The sequence below is a fragment of the Myotis brandtii genome, unplaced genomic scaffold (genome assembly GCF_000412655.1).
Source record: "Myotis brandtii unplaced genomic scaffold, ASM41265v1 scaffold332, whole genome shotgun sequence".
Lineage (NCBI taxonomy): Eukaryota > Metazoa > Chordata > Mammalia > Chiroptera > Vespertilionidae > Myotis > Myotis brandtii.
The window spans coordinates 348,473-372,296 of record NW_005362797.1 but is presented as its reverse complement, the minus strand read 5'-3'; the positions used below and the strand labels follow the sequence as shown (position 1 = coordinate 372,296).

At 40.0% G+C, this 23,824-nt stretch overlaps 1 protein-coding gene across 1 annotated transcript in view; it reads left to right on the top strand.

Annotated features, from left to right (window-relative positions):
- Positions 1 to 22,964, top strand: part of GALC (galactosylceramidase) — a 42,472-nt gene extending 19,508 nt beyond the window's left edge. The window contains exons 10-18 of the mRNA XM_005871212.2: positions 3,299 to 3,423; positions 5,038 to 5,165; positions 6,937 to 7,026; positions 8,122 to 8,208; positions 10,800 to 10,950; positions 12,871 to 13,051; positions 16,221 to 16,384; positions 17,563 to 17,639; positions 21,482 to 22,964. Of these exons, the coding sequence (XP_005871274.1) occupies positions 3,299 to 3,423; positions 5,038 to 5,165; positions 6,937 to 7,026; positions 8,122 to 8,208; positions 10,800 to 10,950; positions 12,871 to 13,051; positions 16,221 to 16,384; positions 17,563 to 17,639; positions 21,482 to 21,628 (1,150 nt within the window). The 3' untranslated portion in view covers positions 21,629 to 22,964. The remainder of the gene's footprint in view (positions 1 to 3,298; positions 3,424 to 5,037; positions 5,166 to 6,936; positions 7,027 to 8,121; positions 8,209 to 10,799; positions 10,951 to 12,870; positions 13,052 to 16,220; positions 16,385 to 17,562; positions 17,640 to 21,481) is intronic.
- The last annotated feature ends 860 nt before the right edge of the window (positions 22,965 to 23,824 follow it).

Sequence of the window (23,824 nt, the reverse complement as noted above, 5' to 3'; positions counted from 1 at the left end):
TAAATATATATATATTTTAATGAATGATTATAAAGTAAAATTACAAATGTCATGGCTCTTTACCTTAAACATTTTATCATGTGGCTCCAGAAAAAGGACATTTTCCTACACGATCACAATATCATTTTGATACATAAGAGCATAAGAACATTTTAAAAAGTATTTCTAATACCCAGTCTGTATCCAGGTTTTCCTAATTGTCTCAAAAAGTGTCACTTATAGCTTTTTTTAAAAAACATAAGAGCCAATCAAGCACCATGCATTGCACTTAGTGAACCTAAAAACATTTTATCATGTGGCTCCAGAAAAAGGACATTTTCCTATACGATCACAATATCATTTTGATACATAAGAGCATAAGAACATTTAAAAAAGTATTTCTAATACCCAGTCTATCCAGGTTTTCCTAATTGTCTCAAAAAGTGTCGTGTATAGCTTTTTTTAAAAAACATAAGAGCCAATCAAGCACCATGCATTGCACTTAGATGACTCTAAAATCTCTTTTAATCTAGAATAGTTTCCTTTCTTCCTCATTTCTTATGACAGGACTAGGCTTGTGGACTATCCACCTCCCAATGTGCCCCATTGATTCCTTAGAGCTTCGTTAATGTGTGTAACTGTTTCCAAATCAGAGGTTCCAAAGAGAGAACACTCCTCTTTATTTCTCGGGGAAGCATTTCCTGTATCCAGGTTTTCCTAATTGTCTCAAAAAGTGTCACTTATAGCTTTTTTTAAAAAACATAAGAGCCAATCAAGCACCATGCATTGCACTTAGATGAACCTAAAATATCTTTTAATCTAGAATAGTTTCCTTCCTTCCTCATTTCTTATGACAGGACTAAGCTTGTGGACTATCCACCTCCCAATGTGCCCCACTGATCTGTGAAAGGGTCGTTCAACCCCCAAAGGGGTCGCGACCCACAGTTTGAGAACCGCTGCCTTAGAGCTTCATTAATTTGTCTGTCTGTTTCCAAAACGGAGGTTCGGAAGAGAGAACACTCTTTTTTATTTCTCGAGGAAGCGTTTTTTAAATGCTTTGAGAAGCTTCAATTGTAATTAGATTCAAATTAACTTTCTAAAACAAAAGTAAATAGAGCAAAAGCAAGCCAATACATGCTTTTGTGATGTTAATGAGAGCTGACATATTATTCTGACAGCCCTCTTTGTTCTTTTTCTTCTATTTTTGAAAGAAAAGATGCTTCTCATGGAGAGTTTGGTTCTAAGAACTTAACTTGGTATTAGGAGTCAGGCATGCCCATGGCAGAGAATTGAGTGACTGCATATAAATACAAAGTAGGAGGCAAATATCACTCATATTTTTGCCATCCAGAAATATCTGTTCTTCAAAATTTTGGAATGTGTCTTCCCATTTACATTATGTATGTAAAAGTTTCATACAAAATTTTAATACAATATACTATATAATGTTCAGGAAGTAATCTGCTTTTCACTTAACAAGGCATTATGAACTTTCCCTCATATTTAGGTATACTTTGACTTCAGCACTTTAAATGTTTATAAATGTTCCTTTACATAAAGCGGGATTTCCCACACTTGCCTTGGCTCAGGAAACACCTGATTCCTTGGCAGCTGCCCTGACCTGCTGAACCTTAATCTCCAGGGAAGGCTCCTGGGACCCTGGTGGTCTAGTCAGCGCCCAGGTGATTCTGATGGCACACAGCTTTGGGAAACACTGACGCAGAAAATATCCCAACCTCATGAATATTCTCCTCTTCCTAGAAATGGAAGTTCTTTCTGTTTTCGTTAACAGTTGAGTACACACTGAAATGATCGGTTGTATGCAGATGTCTTTATAGACATCGGCGATTATTTCCTCAGGGTGTGTTCTTGGAAATAGAGTCAGTGTCTGTCTGCATCAGAGGTGTATAGATTGTCAAGGCATTTGTGTATATTACAAAGTGCTCTCCAGGTAGTTTAATTTGTATTTCTGGCACTAGCCAGGGGAGATACCATGCATTTTGTAATCCACGGGTAAAGTCATGAGAGCTCTTAACATTTTCACTGGTAGTAAGCACTTTTTGAAAATTGGGACTATTATTTCTACTTTGTGTTGCCAGAATTAGAAGTCTTTGACTTTCTAAGAATGTCAGTCTATCATTTTATTATGGGTGAGGACTTGCTAACAAAAATACAATTCTGTTGGTAAGCTCTCTCTAGTTTTTTTTTGTTTGTTTGTTTGTTTTGGCTGTGAGGAACCTAGCAGTACCAGGGTCCAGAGCTTCCCTTTTGTCCTTGGATTTTCCTGAGAACCACAGAGTCACAATCTTAGGGGTCAGCACCCTCTCTGAAAGAATGGACCACAATGCAGACCAGCAAGCTGACCCAATTAGTACTTGCAGATGAAGCAGAATCACAGTAGTGCTACAGCCCCGACCTTGTTCTGTCCTCTTCACACATTCAATTCCCACAGCAATCGCATGAGCGAGGTATAGTTCTTATCCTCATTTTACAGACCAGGAAACTGAGGGCCAGAGAGGTTAAGTGGTGGAGCCATGATTTGAACCCAGGCAGTCAGACTGTCAGAGTTCTCAATTTTATTGCAGTTCATAAAATTATATCATGAAACTGGGGCACTGGGAAGGCTGACTGTCACAAGGAAAGCAAGTATGAATAAAGCCTTTATTTCTGGTACTGGTAGGGCATGGTCCATGTTCTGATTACACCATGGCTCAGTAAAACTGCACATGTTGGATTAATCTAAATTTTTTAATTATGTGATTCACCATTAACAATATTTAGATGCATCCAACACTGGATTTTTCAGAATATGAAGGAAGTTAGTAAACATATGTTTTCTTGCTTCGGGTGGCCATTTCTCAGTATTTATTATCTATTTATAATAATAAAAGCATAATATGCTAATTAGACTGGATGTCCTTCCAGACGACCTTCCGGACGAAAGCTGGTGCTGCAAGGGAAGCCCGGGTCCCGGGTGTCAGGGAAGCCGGTGCTGGCAGCTGGGGAAAGGAAGGCCTACTCTTGCACGAATTTTGTGCATTGGGCCTCTAGTATATATATAAAAGGCTAATATGCAAAGTGTCCCATTGGCCCCAGCCAGCAGCCGGAAGGCCCTGGCCCCAGCCAGCAGCTGGAAGGCCCTGATCGGCCCTGGTCGCCAGCCAGGCCTAGGGACCCTACCCATGCATGCATTTCATGCACTGGGCCTCTAGTATTTATATAAATTATGTGTAAGTCTTTTTACTATGTAGGATTCTAGACATTTACATTTTTATCACAAATGTTTTGGTGTTTCTCTCTTATCAAACAAATCATCTAGAACAATTGCTTGGAATGTGGTGGCCAGTTACTATGAGCAGTTGCCCTATGGGCGCAGCGGGCTGATGACTGCCCAGGAGCCCTGGAGTGGGCACTACGTGGTGGAAGCTCCTATCTGGATATCAGGTATGGTTCCCATACCTCTCACTCCCTAAAGTCCTCTCTAAGGGCAAAGCAGAACATTCTTAGAGGGGGTTGTCACAGAAAGGCTGAAACTCCCCCCCTAATTCTCCTGGCTCTTTTGGCTATCTAACAATTAAATAGACAGAAGACAGATTATCAGCAGGAAAAAGCAAGCAAATTTAAGTTTGTACATGTGGAGGTCTCATAGATATGGGACCTAAGATGTGATTAGTGTAGGTTTTTGATACACCTTTTAGACAAAGGAACAATCAACCTCTGAGGAGCTGATTGGACAACAAAATAGGCTTGAGTTCTAGTTACTGAAGAAACGAAGCAGTGCCCTAGCCGGTTTGGCTCAGTGGATGAGCGTTACTGTGGGCTGAGGGGTCCCGGGTTTGATTCCTGTTAAGGGCACATGCTCAGGTTGCAGGCTTGATGTCCGGTGGGGGGCGTGCAGGAGGCACCTACCTGATTGATGTTTCTCTCTCACCATTGACGTTTCTATCTCTCTCCCTCTCCCTTCCTCTCTGTTGCAGGCTTGATGTCCGGTGGGGGGCGTGCAGGAGGCACCTGATTGATGATTCTCTCTCACCATTGACGTTTCTTTCTCTCTCCCTCTCCCTTCCTCTCTGAAATAAAAAAATATATTTTTTAAAAAGAAAAGAAACTAAGCAGTTTGCTTACACAGCTTTCTCTGTTCTGAGTGTCCTAAATCTGGCAATAAGGAATCGGTCTCTCTGCCTCCTGGTGCAGGGAGGGTACCTTTCACCTGCGAGATTTATTTTCTGCTCTCGGGGACAGAGAGAGTCAGTGTTGCACTGCCGTCTCAACTTGAATTAAAAATCATCATTATGCTGGTTTGGCACATGTCCTGGTTGGTTAACTCCTTAAATGTTAAACTTGATTTTTTTGCATGTGGGGTCAGGTCATAGAGTATTGCTCAGTACATTTTCAGGGCCAGCATTGGAGGTGCCCAAGAAATATATATTGTGTAAATAAACTTGTTTGAAACCATAAAGCTTAGTTTTTGAAATGCATTATTAACTTTTTAAACCTTATTTTTGTAGTTATACTAGGATGGGTTAAAGTCAGCGGTTCTCAACCTGTGGGTCGCGACCCCTTTGGCGGTCGAACGACCCTTTCACAGGGGTCGCCTAAGACCATCCTGCATATCAGATATTCATATTATGATTCATAACCGTAGCAACATTACAGTTATGAAGTAGCAACGAAAATAATTTTATAGTTGGGTCACAACATGAGGAACTGTATTTAAAGGGCCAGAAGGTTGAGAACCACTGGGTTAAATAGAGATGAACAAAGGTTGGGAGAGGATAACCTGATTTTACTATTGGAAAAAGACAGTCATATTCTTGAACTGACAGAGTGTGGTTCATTTATTTTTACTAGTCATTCTAAGAATACTCCCACAATTGTACCATTTAACTGGACTAATTATTCCAAAGTTGGAACATGGAATTGGCAAGTATTTTCTTCCAAAATAAAAAAAATAGCTTGTTAGACTTAATCAGACTCAAATCAGTAGACAGGTTTTTAAAAAACAACCCCGTCATTACCATTTTTATCTTATTTGGCTCTTTCTATGCTTTTCTGTAGCTCATACTACTCAGTTTACTCGACCAGGTTGGTATTACCTGAAGACAGTTGGCCATTTAGAGAAAGGAGGAAGCTATGTAGCTCTGACTGATGGCTTAGGTAACCTCACCATCATCATTGAAACAATGGTAATTCTTCGTTGTTTTTTTCAGGGGGGTTGGGATTAAATCACTTTGTTTTTTTAAATCAGCTTTTGAAGATTATATATACAACTAGAGGCCTGGTTCACAAAATTCATGTCGGGAGGGGATGTCCCTCAGCTTGGCCTGCATCCTCTCGCAATCTGGGACTTCTCGGGGGATGGCCGACTGCTGGTTTAGGCCCGATTCCGTGGATCAGGCCTAAACTGGCAGTCAGACATCCCTCTCACAATCCAGGACCGCTGGCTCCTAACTGCTTGCCTGCCTGCCTGCTTTCCTGATCGCCCTTAACCACTCTGCATGCTTGCCTGATTGCCCCTAACCACTCGCCTGCCTGCCTCATTGCCCCTAACCACTCTGCATGCCTGCCTCATTGCCCCTAACCACTCACCTGCCTGATCACCCCTAACTGCTCACCTGCCTGCCTGATCGCCCCTATCTGCCTCTGCCTTGGCCCCTGCCACCACAGCTTCGTCCAGAATTATGTCTGGAAGGTCGTTCGGCTGTCCGGTCTCATTAGCATATTGTGCTTTTATTATTATAGATAAGCAGTATGTAGTGGAGGAAGGAACTTTTCCCTATACCCTTTCAGGTTCAATAGCTGAGGCTCCACAAATTAAACCGACAAAAGACAGAATAGCCCGAGAAAAGAGAACAGAATTTATTTGTGCATGCAGTGCACATACATGTGGGAGGAACTCAGTGATGAAATCACTCAACAGGTGGTTAGGATTTGAGTTTATACACCTAGCTTAGTGAGTAATGGAGAAAGGAGAAAGAGAGCATTTGGGGAAATAAATGACTTTTGGGAAAGATAATGGGTTTTCAGGAGAGCAAACAGGAGGTGAGAAAGTTGGGATAGTGTTTGACTGGACTGATATGAGCAGTCTTTCCCTCTCCTTTAGGGCCATAAAACTCCCCTAGAGATTTGGGGTAGGTTTTTATTCCCATTCCTCCGTTCTGGGGTAGATGCACCCTGAAGAGGAATTATGGCAGCCTTATGTCCCAGAACTTGCTACTTTTAATCTTCCTTTTGTTTTCCTTCATCTGTTGAGTCTCAACTATCTTCAACTTAAAGTAATCTTTATACCAAAGTGGCATATTTGGTGGTGGTTTATTCCTGATCTCCTTCAAACACATACTTAAAGTGCATAATTTCATAAGGTTTAACAAGTATAAGCCCAATAAACCATCATCACAACCAAAGTAGTGAATGAGTATCCATCACCCACCTAAGAGGATTCATGTCCCTGTATAAGTAGTCCCTCTGTCCTGCTACTCCTCATACATTGTGACGTCATTGCTTTATGTCACTGAAGAATAGTTTGCATTTTCTGGAGTTTTCTGTATCAGTGGAATCATCCAGTATATACTGTTTTTTGTCTTGCTGATTTCACTCAGAATAAAACGTAAAAACATCTCAATACATCTCAAGAGTTTGTTTTCTTACTGTATTTTACTTGGAAAATATTTACAACATAAAAAATCTAATGTGAGTGCTATAAAATGACTGTAATTTAGCTATGAATTCAAAGTATGGTTCAGTCAAAATGCCAGCGAGCTTTACTTTGACTAGTGATATGCAATGGACACTCAATAAAGGTTATATTAGAAAAAAGTCTTTAAAAATTTAAAATAAACTCATAGTTGTCACCTAATATGTATAGTTTCTCTTAATATTGGGGCATTAAATATTTAATATTTTTTCCTAATGGCTTGTGCATCATTTGGATAATTTATGTGATTTTTTTCTCCTCAGAGCCATAAACATTCTAAGTGTATACGGCCACTGCTTCCTTATTTCAATGTGTCACACCAAATTGCTACCTTTGTTCTTCAGGGTTCTTTTGTAAGTAAACATGTGGGGCTTTTATTTTGGTTTTGAGAATTTATATATTTTATCATAGGCTAGCAGTTTTTAAATGAAATCATATATTACAGTTAGAAGACAAGATGTCTTATTAGAGTCTTAAAGAAACGATTTTTATAAAAAAGTCACTGGTTGCCACCCATGTTCTCACGGGTGAGAAAAATCATTATAAAATAATGTTGTTTCGTTGTTGTTCTTTATCATAAAGTTTACTAAAAGTTAAAAATAAAAGTTTGCGTATGAGTGGATAAATGCCGTGTCTTGAAGCTACTGACTGGTTTTAGTCTATCACTCCAGAGCTGCTAGGAGGGAGAGCTCTATGGCCTTGAGGAGCACTTAACAAAAGTGACCTGCAGGAAAGTCATTCTTAAGCAGGAGCATCAGTTATGTAGTCTGGGGACCTTTAAAGCATTGATCTATATAGTGCTCTGTACATAAAAGAAAGAGAGACCAGACTCTAGCTCTTTCTACCTATTGTTAGATTTGAATGCAGAAAATGCAGCACTCTTTCTAACTACTAATCGCATTAAGGATGGTTTTTTAATACTAGGACATTCTTTAAAAATATTAAAAAAAATGATTTCAGAGAGGAAGGAAGAGGAAGAGGGAGAGGGAGACAGAAGCATTAAGCGTGAATTATTCATCAGCTGCCTCCTGCACGCCCCCTACTGGAGACCAAGCCTGCAACCTGGGCATGTGCCCTGACTGGGAATCAAACCATGACCTCCTGATTTATATAGGTCAAGGTTCAGCCACTGAGCTACACAGGCCTGGCAATACCAGAATATTCTTAAAATGCTTTCCACACAAGTACAATAATGAGTATTTTTGAAGCCAAGGCACTAAAATAAACATTTGCCAAAGTCTGTAGATTTATAGGAAATAAAATATTTGCTTGAATAATGCTTTTCTACTTTAAAAATGTTACCGTTTAAATTTGAGATGCAGGCCTTTCGGTGGATAGAGAAAAAGTGCATATGGCCACTGGCTCGTTCTTGCTGGTACTGACTTTGGGAATCCTCAGAAGGGTATGACAAGCCACTCAGCTGTGCTTTCTGTGTGTTCTCTCCTCAGAGTGAAATACTGGAGCTGCAGGTGTGGTACACCAAGCTTGGGAAGTCATCGGAGAGGTTTCTCTTTAAACAGCTGGATTCTCTATGGGTAGTTTTAAAACAAATTCCTATGTATTGAGCATTGCAACAGTCAACCTTCTGGCCCTTTAAATACAGTTCCTCATGTTGTGACCCAACCATAAAATTATTTTCGTTGCTACTTCATAACTGTAATGTTGCTACTGTTATGAATCGTAATGTAAATATCTGATATGCAGGATGGTCTTAGGCGACCCCTGTGAAAGGGTCATTCGACCCCCAAAGGGGTCTCGACCCACAGGTTGAGAACCGCTGGTTTAAGGGAACAGAAATTTGATTAATGAATTAAGAATTTTTAATTTTATAATTGATTTTACGGCTGAAGCATACTAGAGAGAAAGTTGTCCCCAACCAGTTTTTATAAAATAGAGATCCTCTTCAAAGCAGTTGGTTTGTCTTAGTGAATGATACCACCATCATTTTCTTTGGCTGCTCTAGTCAGAAATCTGAGTCTCATTTGAAACTATCTTTCCCACTCTTCATGTACTCACGCTTTATATACCACCAGCGATCGAGGATAGGGATTCTACCATCCACACGCCTCTCTTACCCATGCCTCATTCCCCTTTCCCACTGCCTCTGCTTGATTCCATTCCTCATTATCTTGCTCCCGGATTTTGGAAACCACCTCCTATTTCCCCAGCTGCTAATCTGATTCTCTCCAGACCCCCATCACACTGCTTCCAGAGTGATGTGTCTAAAATGCAGATCGGATTTTTCTCCTCTCTTGCTCAAAGTGCCTCAGTGATTTTTCCTGTAAGTTCATATCTCTTAGTGCAGCCCATGACACTCCATATGACCTCAAGATGTATGTCCTACGAAACTGGCCTCACAAATTAAACTTCTTGCATTTTCCAGAGCATAGCATGCCAGTTTAACTACTTTTGTGACTTTGCACATGCCTTTTCTTCCTCCTAGAATTTCTCACCACATGTCTTCAAGACTCAGCTTAAGGTCACTTCCTCGGGGGCTTTCCCATCAGCCTTAGCTCATCTCCACCTGGGAAGATGTGCTTGTCCAGTTAAACACTTTCCCACTGCACTGGGCACCTTGAGAACTGAGGCCCTGCCTTCTTTAGCTTTTTATCCATGGGCCTGCTGTAGTGCTGAGTACATGGTGGTTTCTCAGGAAATAGTTCAGAGAATGGATTGGCCTAAGCAAGCACATTACTTCCCCTAATGGACACAAATCTGGTAATTATTCGTATCCTGTGAACCCACTAGCCACTCTCTATGATTGAACATGCATTAATATTAAATTCCGGAAAAAAGGACAGTCTGTTTTATTTGTACAACAATTGCTAGGAATAGCATAATAAAATTGATTTTCCCCACAGGAAAAATAATGTCATTTGGGGTTATTTCTGAGCCAAAATATGGTGTTAGATATTTCATAGATCTGACCAACAATTTATTATTAAAGCAAAGATAGAATAGAACCTCCTTTAGTTCAAAGTAGAAAGAAAGCTGCTCAAATTTCATAGACTAGGCGTACAGCAAATGCCTACATTAATTGTACACTAGACTACTTTTGGCACACAACAGGTAAGGCAGAGGAAGTGTTTTCATAGGTCACACACTGGGCTAGGAGCACTGTAGAAATATCTCATTCGATCCTCACAGAAGCCCTGGGAAGTATGCATAGCTTTGCCTCATTTTGTAGATGAGGATATTGTGACTTAAAGAGATTAATTTGCTAAGATCATAAATGTCTTATAAACCTAACTTGCTAATTGAAATATATATTGAACATAGAATGAGTTGAACTATTTTTTTCCTTAACAGTAAAAGGTTTTCTGTGACTAACACCTGAGTCACCAGTGAGATTTTATGGATTTTTCTACCTTAGTAAAAAATTAGTAAAGTCTTAAAAAGTAAATAAGCAGATCTCCTAGTTATGTGTATTGAATATGTACAGGGTTGGACAAAAGTAGGCTTACAGTTGGCAATATGTGAAACAATTTATTCTTGTATTTTATTTATTAATTACTATATTATTTTCCATATACATAACTGTAAACTGACTTGTGCCACCCTCTATATAAATATATGTAGACATAAACACATATGAAGTGTTATATGTATGTATGTATGTGTGTGTGTGTGTGTGTATATATATATATATATAATATGCTATTGACAATGATGTAATATTTAAAACACATGTACAAGGGTGGGCAAAAGTCGGTTTACAGTTGTTAGTATGCAAAAATTTGTTCTTATATTATTAATTTTTATACTGTTTTCCATATAAGTAACTATAAGCCTACTTTTGCCCACTCCTGTACAAGCTTTAAGGAACTTACAGTGTAATGGAAAATAATAGACTAATAGAAGTAGATTTGGGGATCATCTAGTCCTCCTTCCCTCCATGTAGAGAAATTCTTTAAAAAATTCTTTCTATGAAGAATAATCTTATAAACTCTTCATAATAACTTAACATTTTTTGGAGGGCCTTGATCTGGGGTGTGTCCTTTACAAGTGGTTAGGAAGTTCTAACAGAAATGAGTTTGGCTTATCTTTGAGCCTGTGTTTTAAAAAGCCATTTTGCCCAAATGAGACGAGCCAAAGCCCTGTCCTTGACACCACGTTTTCTTTTTAGCTCCTTGACAGCAGCGGCAGCTTCACAGTGGAGCTGCAAGAGGATGAGCTGTTCACACTCACCACTCTCACCACCGGCAGCAAAGGCAGCTACCCGCCGCCTCCCAAGTCCCAGCCCTTCCCACCCATCTACACGGATGACTTCAATGTTGGTGAGTTTCCTTCACAACTTTAACTTGGTTCCCATTTTATCAGTCGTGGAGAAATTCTACCAGGGAAACCAGTGTGTGATGGAGCGCTGCAAAAAGTGCATTCATTTAGCTCTAAGTCTCTTATCTTTTATGTTACTTCAGGGTGAATCTCCACTTGAGGACCCTGTGTTTTTCAGTGCCAGCAAAAGCCTTGAGGTCATTGTCAGAATGAAAGAATTCTAAGTAGTTTTTGGTGAAACCTAAGATTTGTTACACTGCTACTGCCCCTTACCCATGTCTCATGAAAGCCATTGTCCTTTGTGTAGAGTTTAAGGCACATTCACACCTGTCCTCCCATAATGTTAGTGGACTGAGTGCTTGTGGGCAGTTGCTCTATCCTTGGGTAAGCTAACTCATTGTCCACCCTCTAGTGTGCCTGGGGGTTTTATGTGTGTGCCCTCCTGGTTTTCTGGGAAGATCTGTCCTGATGCTGTTAGAAAAGCTTTTGATGATAGGAAATTTAGGAAATTTTGCAAATGTAGGAAAACCGTTGGTAATTTAATTGTTGTATTCCTAGATCCCTCAGCAATTGACAAGACTTGGTGACTGGTAGGTGTGGGTGCATAGCATCATGGACCTCACAAGCAGGGTCAGGTTCTCTGCTCCTGGGATCCACAGCTGGAGGGGAGAAGTAGGGAGGGAGACTGGCTTTGGGAGAGACCCAGCCTCCTGTTGCTGCGGGGCTGCTGGTGCCACTTCGGACCAAGACTCCCAGACTCCTACACCCCTGCCCAGTGGTCCCTGCCAGGGTCTCAGCTCCTTCCCCAGGAACCGATCCCTGGTTGACTGGAGTACAAGGCCCTTTGCACTGTGACTGAGTCCTCTCAATCATTAGGATAAACCAAGCAACAGTGACCCTGCCTCCACAGCAGAGCGTGGTGCTGTTTTCTTGCAAGTCCCTCAGATGGCCTCCAGTATCTTAGCGCCCGGCGTAGTCCTCTGTCTGCAGCAGTAACCCTCCTTGCGTTCGGTCAGGAGGGGTCAGCGTGGGACATGGCCTGTGGGCACCCCGACCATTTATTCTGTGACCTGCAGATGGAAGGCAATCCTCACCCTTCTAATCTAAAATACACTAAAACGGAAATTAAACACCAGAGGCCAGGCTTCGGAACTACTTTATAAGGTTCTGAATGTCTCAAATGATGTGGCGAATGTGAAAACACTTGGAAAATCATGAAGTGAGAAATTGCTGTAAGATATTATGACTAAAATTGCTCATGTAGCGCCTTCATCATGGTAAGACTATAATTTAATAAAACTAAGAAGAGATTGATAGCTTAGGCTCAACACTGATTTTTTTGTTCCATTTTAGAAAGAGAAGAAAATTTGTGAGTTCTAAATCCTGTGTTTGGTATCGCGAGCCTTTTCTAATGTTCTCTCAGCTGATGAGTGTGAGCAGTGACTTTGAACCTTGTCTGACAGATATTAGAAATAACAAAACTGTCTCTTGTTGAGTCCTGGCCAGGGCTGGCTTATGTCTGCACTTTATATACATTTTTTTCATGTATTTATTCTCTGTCCTCCTCCCACTTCGAAATGAGGAAACTGGGAGACGGGGAAGTGGAGCACCTTGCCCAGGGCCAGACTAGAACTTGAACCCAGGTCTGCCTTCCTCCAGAATTCATGGTCTTTCCCCTTCAGCAGGTGCACAGGTTAAATATGTAAAGTCTGTATGTCACACTGATCATATTGACATTAATAATGACAGCGTAAAATCAATATCTCATTAGTAACCTAAACCCTAAACTCTGACTGGTTGTAAGTTTCATTTCCTCGTTTAGAACTTTGCAGCAGTGTTTTAAAATGTACCATAAAATCTCCGAGAGAAAATGTTCAGTGAGGATTTGATATTAAACAGAGAATTTATTGTATTCTGAACAGAATACCCGTTTTTTAGTGAAGCCCCGAATTTTGCTGACCAGACGGGCGTGTTTGAATACTTTATGAATACAGAAGACCCGGGAGAGCACCGCTTCACGCTGCGCCAAGTTCTCAATCAGCGACCCATTACGTGGGCTGCGGATGCGTCCAGCACCATCAGCATTATCGGGGATTACAAGTGGTACGTGATGCTGGCGTTCTTGACGTAGATCCGACTGCAGTAACCTTGTTGTGCTGTTGGGTACATTCTGAAACAAAGACTTTTCCACCGTCCTCCTGTCCAGGCACCTAATAGGTGTGTGATAGTTATTGACTATTAGGGTGACCACAAAGTAGCAAGTTGTTTTGCTGTGTCAGTTTCCTTCCCTCAAATTTTCCCAGTTTCGTAGTAATTATTCCAGCAACAGATGATTTTAATATAAAAATTGAGGACTTTTGGACTAATAGTAATTTAGCATTTATTTACAGTCTATAATTTGAATAGCTTTTTTTGGGTTTGTTTTTTGATCTAGTGGTGCCACCTGCTGGATTTATACTAGAATTACACTGTGCTAGCCTGTGACTGTAGATGGCAATCGTGAAAATTAGCTTTTAGTGGGATAGGGAATTCAACTCTTCTTTTTAGGCATCTGGTAAAGAGACAAGTTGTATTTGTTTTTCACTTAAAATATAATGACCAAACCAAAACTCCTCTTCCCTATTAAGTCAGTTATGGAATTCCAATGTACTGGTTATTATACCTGTTTTCGGTGGTGTTTTTTTTTTCCTCTATTTTTCTTTTTAGCTGGTATAATCCCACTGTGAAACGTAAAACACAACCATCCCAGGTTTAGTGATACTAGCTATTAATGCCAAGCCACCAAAGAGCCTATCTGTAGTTTAGAAATTGGACAGGGTGGGGAATATAGTTCTGAAAAGAACCCTGAATTGTTTTATCTGTGGAATGCTGCAGAAAACCTTACCCTTCTGAATTGCCTATTTTCTGTTAAAAATCACAAAATCACAGTTCTAGCCCCAAGCTCTGATACGTCTTGAGAAGCTGTCAGTTATCCAGAGTTTCTAGGAGCCTTACAGAGGAAATTCTAAACACTGGTGTGAGTTCCCCACAACCACCTTATGGCAGAGGTCTCATCCTCCCAGCTTATGGATTGGGAAACTGAGGCTTCCAGGCAAGATTTTCCCACGACCCCACCCTAGTAAATTGCAGAACCAGTGTTAGAGGCCAGCTCTCTCTGGTTCTGTAGCCCATGCTCTTTGGACCACACCTCACAGGCTCATTTTAATCGTCGTCTTCTTCCTCAGAGTAGGAAGGGGAACGTTAGTGAGCTTTCTCTGTAGTTCTCTTTTTGTCAATCAGCTCTCCATGTGTGCACAGGGCCGCCGGTTCTTAGATCTGTGTTTGCAGTAGAACTTCCTCTCTGTCGTGCTTACACGTAGATAAGTACCAGCACAGTACTTTAGGTAGACTTCCCCTGAGCGACTTAAGATTTTTCATTTGTTAGTAAGCTTTGTTTGGGATCTGAAGACAATCACAAAGTTACCTTTGCCCTGGCTGGAGTGGCTCAGTTGGTTGGGCATCGTCCTGAGCACTGAAAGGTTGCCTGTTGGATTCCTGGTCAGGGCACATGCCTGGTTGCAACCTCAATCCCCGTTGGGGTGTGCAGGAGACAGCCAATCCATATTTTACTCTCTCCCTCTCCTTTCCTCTCTTTAAAAATTAATTTAGAAAAATATTTAGAAACACACACAAAAGAACCTCCCAAAGTTACCTTTTGCTGCACACATCCAAACTCTACATCCCTTTGATCAAATTTGCTTAATATGTGGGCTGGGTTTTGTTCTCTCAGCACCACTGAGAGACTATGGCTATGGAAGAGTACTCTACACTGTTACTCTACTTCATTCATTATCTGTAAAATTGCCTGTAAGTTCTGATGCAGGAATCTCTTATTCTGGAATGGGATGGGACGTAAAAGAAAGGAAAATGTTCACTCTTCTCTCACTCTAAATCAAATAATTTATGATGCGGACAGTATCTCATTCGAACTCTAAGGAACCAGAAGAGAGGTAGGGATATATTGATTACTATGGGAGGACATACCTGAGAGACTGGCTTTACTTACTTAGCATTTGATTTTCCCCTAAAGTAGCCCAGCTCTGATTAGAGGATTAAATGTGAGTTCCCTTATTGTTGTATACCTGTTGTAGGTGCTTCTTTTTTTAATATTTTCATTTACATAGTAAAATTCCACTGTGCAAATTTTACTGATAAAAAACTCCGAGAAATGTAAAAGCCACATAATTCTAGATCCAGTTTACCCCATTTCCAAAATACTTGGGGGCATTCTTAATTTTTATTTTAGGTAGATTGCTTGCTTTATTACTTGGCTATGGTCAGGCTTGCTTTCTTGTTTGCAGTTATATTTCGAGTGCGAGGTGAATTTTTTTCAGAGATCATGTTATCTTGAGGTGGCTCGGTCGCTGCTTAAGGTATCTAGTAGCATTTATAACAGGAAGCCTGGAGGAGAGTCAAGTCCTAGCCCTGCCGGCTCGTGGTTGGCTGAATCTACTGTCCATTAGTCATCTCAGAGCCAGAGCTTTACTGCCTCTGTATAAGCAGAGATGCTCTGTGGGAGAAAAGGGTTCTAAAGCTGGAATCCCCGGACCAGCAGCATCTGCATCACCTGGGAATCTGTTAGACAGCAGGTTCAAGGGGCCCGCCCTCCACCTGCTCAGGTTAACAGGCCCTCCTGCTGGTCTCTCTGCTGCTCAGGTTGAAAACCCCAGCTGTACAGTCCACATAGAGTTGGCTCTGTCTTTGCAGAGAAATAATTTTAGATCTTTTGTCTGGAGTTTTTAGATCTTATTAGTGTTAAATGTAAAACTTATCCCTCAAGTCATTGATGTTTTCCCAGAAGCTCCTGCCATTGCTCCCGCTGCTTATCTTTGCTGATGGAAATGTAATAAACCTTTTTGTTCAGAATTGTTGGGAGATTGCCTTTTACGAATTCCTAGAAAAATGGCTTCTTTTAATGTTATTTATTCTTAGGATGGATGAGACACTGTTATAGAGAGAAGAAATATAGTCTTAAGAAACTTAAAAACAGTAAATATTATTTTCCAGTAATTCATTAAAAGAAGCAATGAAATGTGTTGACTTTAGTCTTGTAAAACTTAAAGCCATCATCAGGGAAGACTCTCGAAGCCCATTCTTGCTATAAGCACAGATGTAGCAGATCCTGTACTCACCTCCATTAGAGGTTTGGAACACGGGGCTGTGCAGTGATGCATCATCCTGCTATGTTCGGCAGGGCATAATGGAAAGCCTAACCAGCCGTTTCATTCTCCAGGTCCAACATGACCATCACGTGTGATGTTTTCATAGAGACCCCTGGGAAGGGAGGTGTGTTCATTGCCGGAAGAGTGAATAAAGGTGGCATCTTGATTAGAAGTGCCAGAGGGATTTTCTTCTGGATTTTTGCAAATGGCACCTACAGAGTTACAGGTGATCTGGGTAAGTGTCTTATTCTATAGCATGAGAGAACTTGTGCGAAGCTTTCTCATATATTACAGAGTTGAGCTGGCAGTAAGGGAGGGATTTGCATAGATGGGGGTGAGGGTAGAGAGTGCTCAGGAAACATGTAAGTAGAAGCAAGGAGGTGGCCACTGTGCTTGTGGAAATACAAGGAGAGGGATTGATATGCTTAAAATAGAGTAATCCTATTTCCTAATTTAGTTAATACATTGAAAACAGTGTGACTTTTCTCATTCATCTTAGCAGCCCTTGTTTTGTGTAGAATAGTGTTTTATCCAGAATAGGTGCTTAGACCAGGTTCCAGTTAAACCCCATCCAGTTCCCTTTGGTTTTGGATACACACTGCTCTGTTGAAACTAGACCTTGTAGTGGTGGCTCTCCTTGGTTCTTAGTCTCCTGCTTTTCCTCTTGCATTAATAAAAAATTCTATAGTTTGCTGCTCTCCGCCTCTTCCTAAGGGGTCCATAAGTAAAATGAAAATGAAACAGGAAGTGGGTAATAAGGACATGAGGGTAAAAGTTGCATAATCATAGTGTGACTGATCTAGAAGGTACCTCACATTTTCCAATCCAGGAGCCAGAAGAGGTTAATTGATTTGCCCCAGGTCTCAAAATGAGTTAGCGGCAGAATAGGAATTAAGAATTTAAATCTGTGTCTTTAGTCCCCACTGCTCTGTGTTTTAAACTACCCCCTTGGTCTCATCCTGGGTTTTTTCTCAGGCACTCAAACATGATCACAGCCCAAATTAACTCATTATTTTCTCTCTCTGATTCCCAGTGAATGCTGTTACCATGTAATCAGTTCACCAGCTAGAAATCTTATGGTAGTCTTTTAATCCTCCTCCTGTCCTTCATATTTAGTCCAATCAGGTAGAAGTGTACCCCGGAACTATAGAAGTAATGTGTTATACGATAATTGGTTTGTAAATTTATTTTTCTGGTTCTCTGGTGATTTCACAGATAATATATGGTCCAGAGTAGTATCTCAATATGTGCTTGTTGAATGCATGCTCGAATGAAAGATGTTTTGTTTTAAATCATTTGTGGATCTGGAAATGTAGATGTTTATTAAGGTCGACTCTACTACATACAAAGCCACCTGAGAGCCCCCACTGAGTTATGTGATTTTGTGATTTAGATAACCTTTTTGTGTTGCAGCTGGATGGCTTATATATGCTGTAGGGCAAGCTGAGGTTACAGCACAAGAATGGTATACACTCACTTTAACTATTAAGGTAAGTATTGCTGATCAGCATGCCTGGAGGTAAGATGTTCTTCTCTTGTCCCTTTCTAGCATTTTCTGTGAATAGATGGGGGGGTGGTGGTGGTGATAAATAGTGGAAATAGGCAGAAAGTATGGCATGATACCAGCAAACCACCACTCCCTGGAATAGTAGTATGTGTCAGGGTAAACCCACAGGAGAGCCATCAGCTGTTGACTTTATTACCCAATAATTCAACTGTTTTTTCAATTTTGCTTGAATGAAGATTCTAATTGGAGCTTATAGGTTTAAGCAAAGTCCCATAACTTTATTTTTGATGGTTGAATATAATTTGTTTTTTTACTGTAAGCACAATGTTTTCAAAGTTGGTTTCCATGAATATATTTGTCAGAGAAGATACCAGGTTCATTGCAGTACCACGGGCCTCTAAGAATATTTGTCAGAATCACTGGTTGATCATGAGTTGTTGATTGACATGCTTCTAAGGGATGCTCTATGGAGAAATTCTTCTGTATAAACATGCTTCTCTATGCCAAGATAGACCTGGCATAACTTTGTTCAGGTTATAATAGAGATTAAAAATGGAATTCAGAGAAATTTTTGAACTTGTTCTCTTCCCTTACCCAATCACCAAAACGACAATACTAAATTTTCAGGTAGTATCAATATGTATGGACCATCATAGTTTACTTAACTATACATACTTGATGGGCATAATTTCGTTCCCAGTTCTTTCCTTGTACAGGGAACTGAGGCAGTGAAGGATGCCTTTTTGCAGATAGAGGGGAGAGATCTTTTATGTGCCTCTTGGGGTACACATGTTCTATTATTTGTTTAGGCAGATATTTAGAGGTGGAATTGCATTTTAAATTTTAACAGATACTACCCTGTTGCTAGTCAAACTGTATCAATTCTATAGCATTTATAATAATATTTGATATTATCAAGTTTTAAAGATTTTTTTCAAACTGATATGATTTATATTTTCTTGATAATTAGGTTGTACATTTTATATTTATTGTCCATTTTATATTTATATAACTTTTCTCTGAAGTTACCCATTGAATTCTTTCCTGATTTTCTTACTGTGTTGTTTTTTTCTGATGGACCTATATGAGTTTATTATGTACTAGTATTCTGGATAGTCTGTTATATGTGTTACAGATATTTTCTCCTGTTTTCTTGTTCTCATGATTTGTATTTTAATTTTGCTTATGGTATGTTTCATGAATAGAAATTTTAAAATTTTGGTATTGTCAAATATTTCACATTTTCTTCATTTGTTTTATATTTTATTTAAGAAAGCGTCCCTTTTCTTTAAATTAGGAGCTTTTCTCCCTGCCCCCAAACTAAATAAAGTTTGGGATGCGTTTTATGTTTAAGTCTTTAATCCATTTGGCATTTATTTGTGAATTATAAGATGAAGAGCCCGATATAATCTTTTTAAGCAAATTGATAGCTATCATCATTTATTATATAGACTGTCCTTTTGCCCATGATTTGAAGGCCACATTTTTTGATGTAATAAATCATCACATGCGCATAGCTTGTTTTTGAACATTTCTCTGTTCTTTATATTGCTCTGCTTGTCTATTATCCTATACTAGAGGCCCAGTGCATGAAATTTGTGTATGGGTAGGGTTCCTAGGCCTGGCTAGCGATCAGGGCTTCTCAGGTTGCCCGCCTCCCCTGTTCCTCCTTCCCTCACCACCCACACACCACCACCATGTGGTCTCCCTCTTCCTATCCACCCCCCGCCTCCCAGCCTCCCGCCTCCTCTTTCCCTCGCTCCCTCAGCACCCCACCGTCACTGCCGCTGCTCGCCCACCCCACAAGGGTCAGCACATGTCATAGTGAGCGATTGAACTTCCAGTCTCCCGGTTGAATTCTCAAGGAAACACTTTGCATATTAGCCTTTTATATATATAGATAATAAAAGGCTAATATGCAAATCAACCGAACAGTGGAATGACCGGTCGCTATGATACACACTGACCACCAGGGGGCAGGCACTTAATGCAGGAGCTGCACCCTGGTGGTCAGTGTGCACTCACAGGGGGAGTGTCACTCAGCCAGAAGCCAGGCTCACGGCTGGCAAGTGCAGTGGTGGTGGCGGGAGCCTCTCCCACCTCCGCGGCAGTCGGACATCCCTCAAGGGCTCCCGGACTGTGAGAGGGCGCAGGCCAGGCTGAGGTACCCGCCCCTCTCCTGAATGCATGAATCTCATGCACCGGGCCTCTTGTTTTATTTATAAAAACAGGTGGCTAGCCTGTGGACCATAGTTGGTTGACTCTTGTTCTTAAGGCAGTGAACTTGTAGATAAATCAATAAATAAAATTATGAATAACAATATGGAATAACGAGATAAAGTAGCTTACCAGATTGGATTTTCTCGATAGAGAGGTCAGGCAAGACCTCTTGGAGTAGGCAATGTTTGATCTGAGGGTGCCACTGGGACTGGCCTTGTGTGAGGAGCAGCTCGGCCAGGTTGGCCAATGCCTGGGGAGTGGGGGGTTGGGGGTGGCGAGGAGATGAGGTACTGTTAGACAGGTGTTGTGCTTAATATGATTTGTGTATGTGAGTCCCTTGGGTCTGTGTTAATATTCACCATTCCGTAAGTGGCAGGAGATGTTTAATGAGCACGTCTAGAGCTGAGGTGGCTGTGCATGTATATAGTAACAGGGATGCGTGTGGACAGCTAGGATTCAATTCCTAGCTCTGCTGGTAAATCTTGACTTTGGTTTTTAATCTTCAGTCTGAGTGTCTCCATCTGTAAAATGAAAGAGCTAAATTGAAGTCTATTGCATTATAGACTTAAAAACAGATTTAATTTTAGTTCTTGGCCTCGTGCTTTGGATCTTTAGCACTTCATCCTTTGAAATTAGCTAGTTTGAAATGTTTAGCTGTAATTGCACGCTGTGAATATATGCTCATAAATGTACTATAATAATGATAATAAGCGCCGGCTAGCATTTACTCACTGTGTGCCAGGCCCTTAACTAAGTAGGAATGGCAGCCACATGAAGAGGATGTTACTTTATCTTCCTCTATCAGTGACCACTAAGTCATTTCTTTTTTTTTTTTTTTAAATATATTTTATTGACTTTTTACAGAGAGGAAGGGAGAGGGATAGAGAGTTAATAACATCGATGAGAGAGAAACACCGATCAGCTGCCTCCTGCACACCCCCTACTGGGGATGTGTCCGCAACCAAGGTACATGCCCTTGACCGGAATCGAACCCGGGTCCCTTCAGTCTGCAGGCCGACGCTCTATCTACTGAGCCAAACCGGTTAGGGCCACTAAGTCATTTCTATGCTACTTCCCTTCTTACTGCCCCTGGCAATCATCACTGATGGTGACTAGTTTTCTAACTAAGGTTGGGCTCTTCATATGACTTTGAAGTTATATTCTGTCCACTGGGACAGAAAGGACTTACATATATGGACATTTTGGTTCCATTACTCATGTATGCCCACGACCCATGCACATACAAACACTTGGAAAAAACAAATGTTTTTTCTTTTATTTCAGTGGGCTCTTGTCTAAAATTTTATAATAATTTTATGAAAAGTTTCACATTTCTGTGGGTTTTACATTTTGGTAGAGTCCAAGGAAGTATTGTGATATTCCTTGTGCCTTGGAAACTATTACATAGGTAGATAAGAATTTCCTCAGAGACTATTGTTCCTGTATTTCAAACTTTTGTTCCAACCCGTGGAATTGTTTTCCTGCAGGAAGTCTTAAGTGAGGAGGGTGTTTGCTCTGCTAAGTGGGTGGGCCACAGGTTATTAAGAAATGGACTCCGGACAATCATTTTCATATATCTTCAAGGGTCGCCTTTCTTGCCCCCAGGGTCATCTCTCGGCCGGCATGTTGAATGGCAAGCTGCTGTGGTCAGAGGTCCCAGTGAATTTCCCCAAGAATGGCTGGGCCGCGATTGGAACTCACTCCTTTGATTTTGCACAGTTTGACAACTTTCACGTGGATGCCACACCCTAATATTTACAGAGCACTGTAGAACACTCTTTGGATTTTTTTTTTCTTTCTTTTTGGTTTGGTTCAGAGCCAGTTCTTTTTTTTTTTTTATGGATTGATATATAAGCCTTTGGAGGCTAAAAATAATGAAGAGTAAATGAAGAAGAAATATGTTTTTATTTGATCATGTGGAAGATTTTTTTTTTTTTCAGAACTAGTTCCAAGGGGAAGAACAGGTGAATCTTTAACATCACCTGGTGTGTATCCTACTCTTCAGATGGTACATTGGTTCACCCCCTAGGAGCACTTTGGGTGGTCCAGACCTTGACACTTGGTGTTAATGCTGAGACCGCCCTCGTCATCTTATTTGGAAGTGATCATGCAGGTGATAATAACTTGATTATCACAGAAATGTATTTTATTAATGCCGATGTGTGTCTAAGTGAGCTGATGTCTTTGTCTTAAACTAAAGAACTCTAGAAATGCTGCTTTTTGAAGACCACTTCAATGTGTTATTCTAAAAAGTACTTTTTATTTTCCTTTTTTATGATGATGGTTTTAAATTATAGATATGAATGGAATGATTTGAAAATTGTCTCATTAATAAACTACCTCTAAAGCCATTTCTGCAATAATAAATAATAATAGGTTAATTGGGTTATTTGCATTTTAAAAAATTCTTTCAGATCCACTTTCAGTCATATAACCTTATAACTCTCCGTTATAACATTTTTCCAGATGGCTGGAAGGAGGAAGAAAATATCCTATAGCCAATGCTGTAAGTGGGTCTAAAGATGAAATTGAAGCAAATTTTCTTATCTCATATCATGTGCTTTTCCTGGTCTGTCTTCTCATGTGTCACTGGGAAGAGATTAAAAGAGTCAATGAATGAATTTTTTTTTTCTATCTGCTTGTATGCAGAAGAAGGGGGACACTTAGCTAGTTGCTAATTCATAGAATTGGATCTAATATTTTGTGTGGCTAGATGCATTTATGTCACTAAACTACCAATGCATTTATATTTAAGTATGGGTGAGCATATTTGTCATGCAGTATAGTTTATATTTAAGAATTAGTGTACGTCCTAGAAACAACTTAGTCATTCATGTGGATAAAGTAAATTCTGGAATTCTTTTGAAAGTTTAAAGCTTCAATGAACTGATTTTTCAATTTTGAAATTTATAATCATTTCATATAGGCTAAACTGACATGAAATTTTGTATTACTATTAAACTCAAGAAACAAAATATTAGAATAAATCAGATTATAGAGAAAAAATTTAAATTTAAACCATGTCTAAGTGATTTCCAGTTCAGTCCCTACATATTTTTTAAAAATTAACTTTACTAAAGTATAACTTACATACAATAAAATGTTCTTAATTTTAAGTATACAGTTCAATGAGTCTTGATTAAAGGATACATTCATGTAATCAACACCCCAAACAAAATATCAAACATTTCCATTACTCCAGAAATCTCTCTTGTATACCTGTGCAGTATTTCCTCTCACTCCCCATCTCAGGAACCCATTGATCTGACTTCTGCCACTACTGATAAATTTACTTTGTTCCTAAACACATTAGAAGTGGCACCAGATGCTATGTACTATTTTGTGAATGGTTTATTTCATTCAGCATAATGCTTTTGAGATTTGATTATGTTGCTGTGTATATCAGTGGTTTGCTCCTTATTTGAAAGAGAATCAATCCCATTGTATGGCTAGACCACAGATTGTCCTCCCAGTTTTTGGTATTACAAATGAAGCTGTTATGAACATTTGTGGACAAGTCTTCGTGTGGACTTGTGTTTTCATTTCTTCTGGGTAAATACCAAGGAGTGAAAATGCTGGATCTTTTGGGAAGTGTACTTTTAGCTTTATGACAAACGGGCAAGTTGTTTTCCAAAATGATGGTATGATTTCACACTGCCAGTAGCAGTGTTTGAGAGGTTCTACATTCTTGTCAGTGCTTCATATTGTTGTTCTTTATAATTTTAACCCTCTCTTGTGGGTGTGTAGTAGGTACATTAGATGTTGAGCATCTTTTCAAAGGCTTATTTGACATTCATATATTTTATTTTGTGAAATCTCAATTCAAATCTTTTGCTCATTTTAAAAAATTGGGTTGTATGTCTTATCTATATATATATAAAAGCCTAATATGCAAATTGTCCTTGCGGGAGTTCGACTGGGAGACCGATCGCTCGCTATGATGTGTGC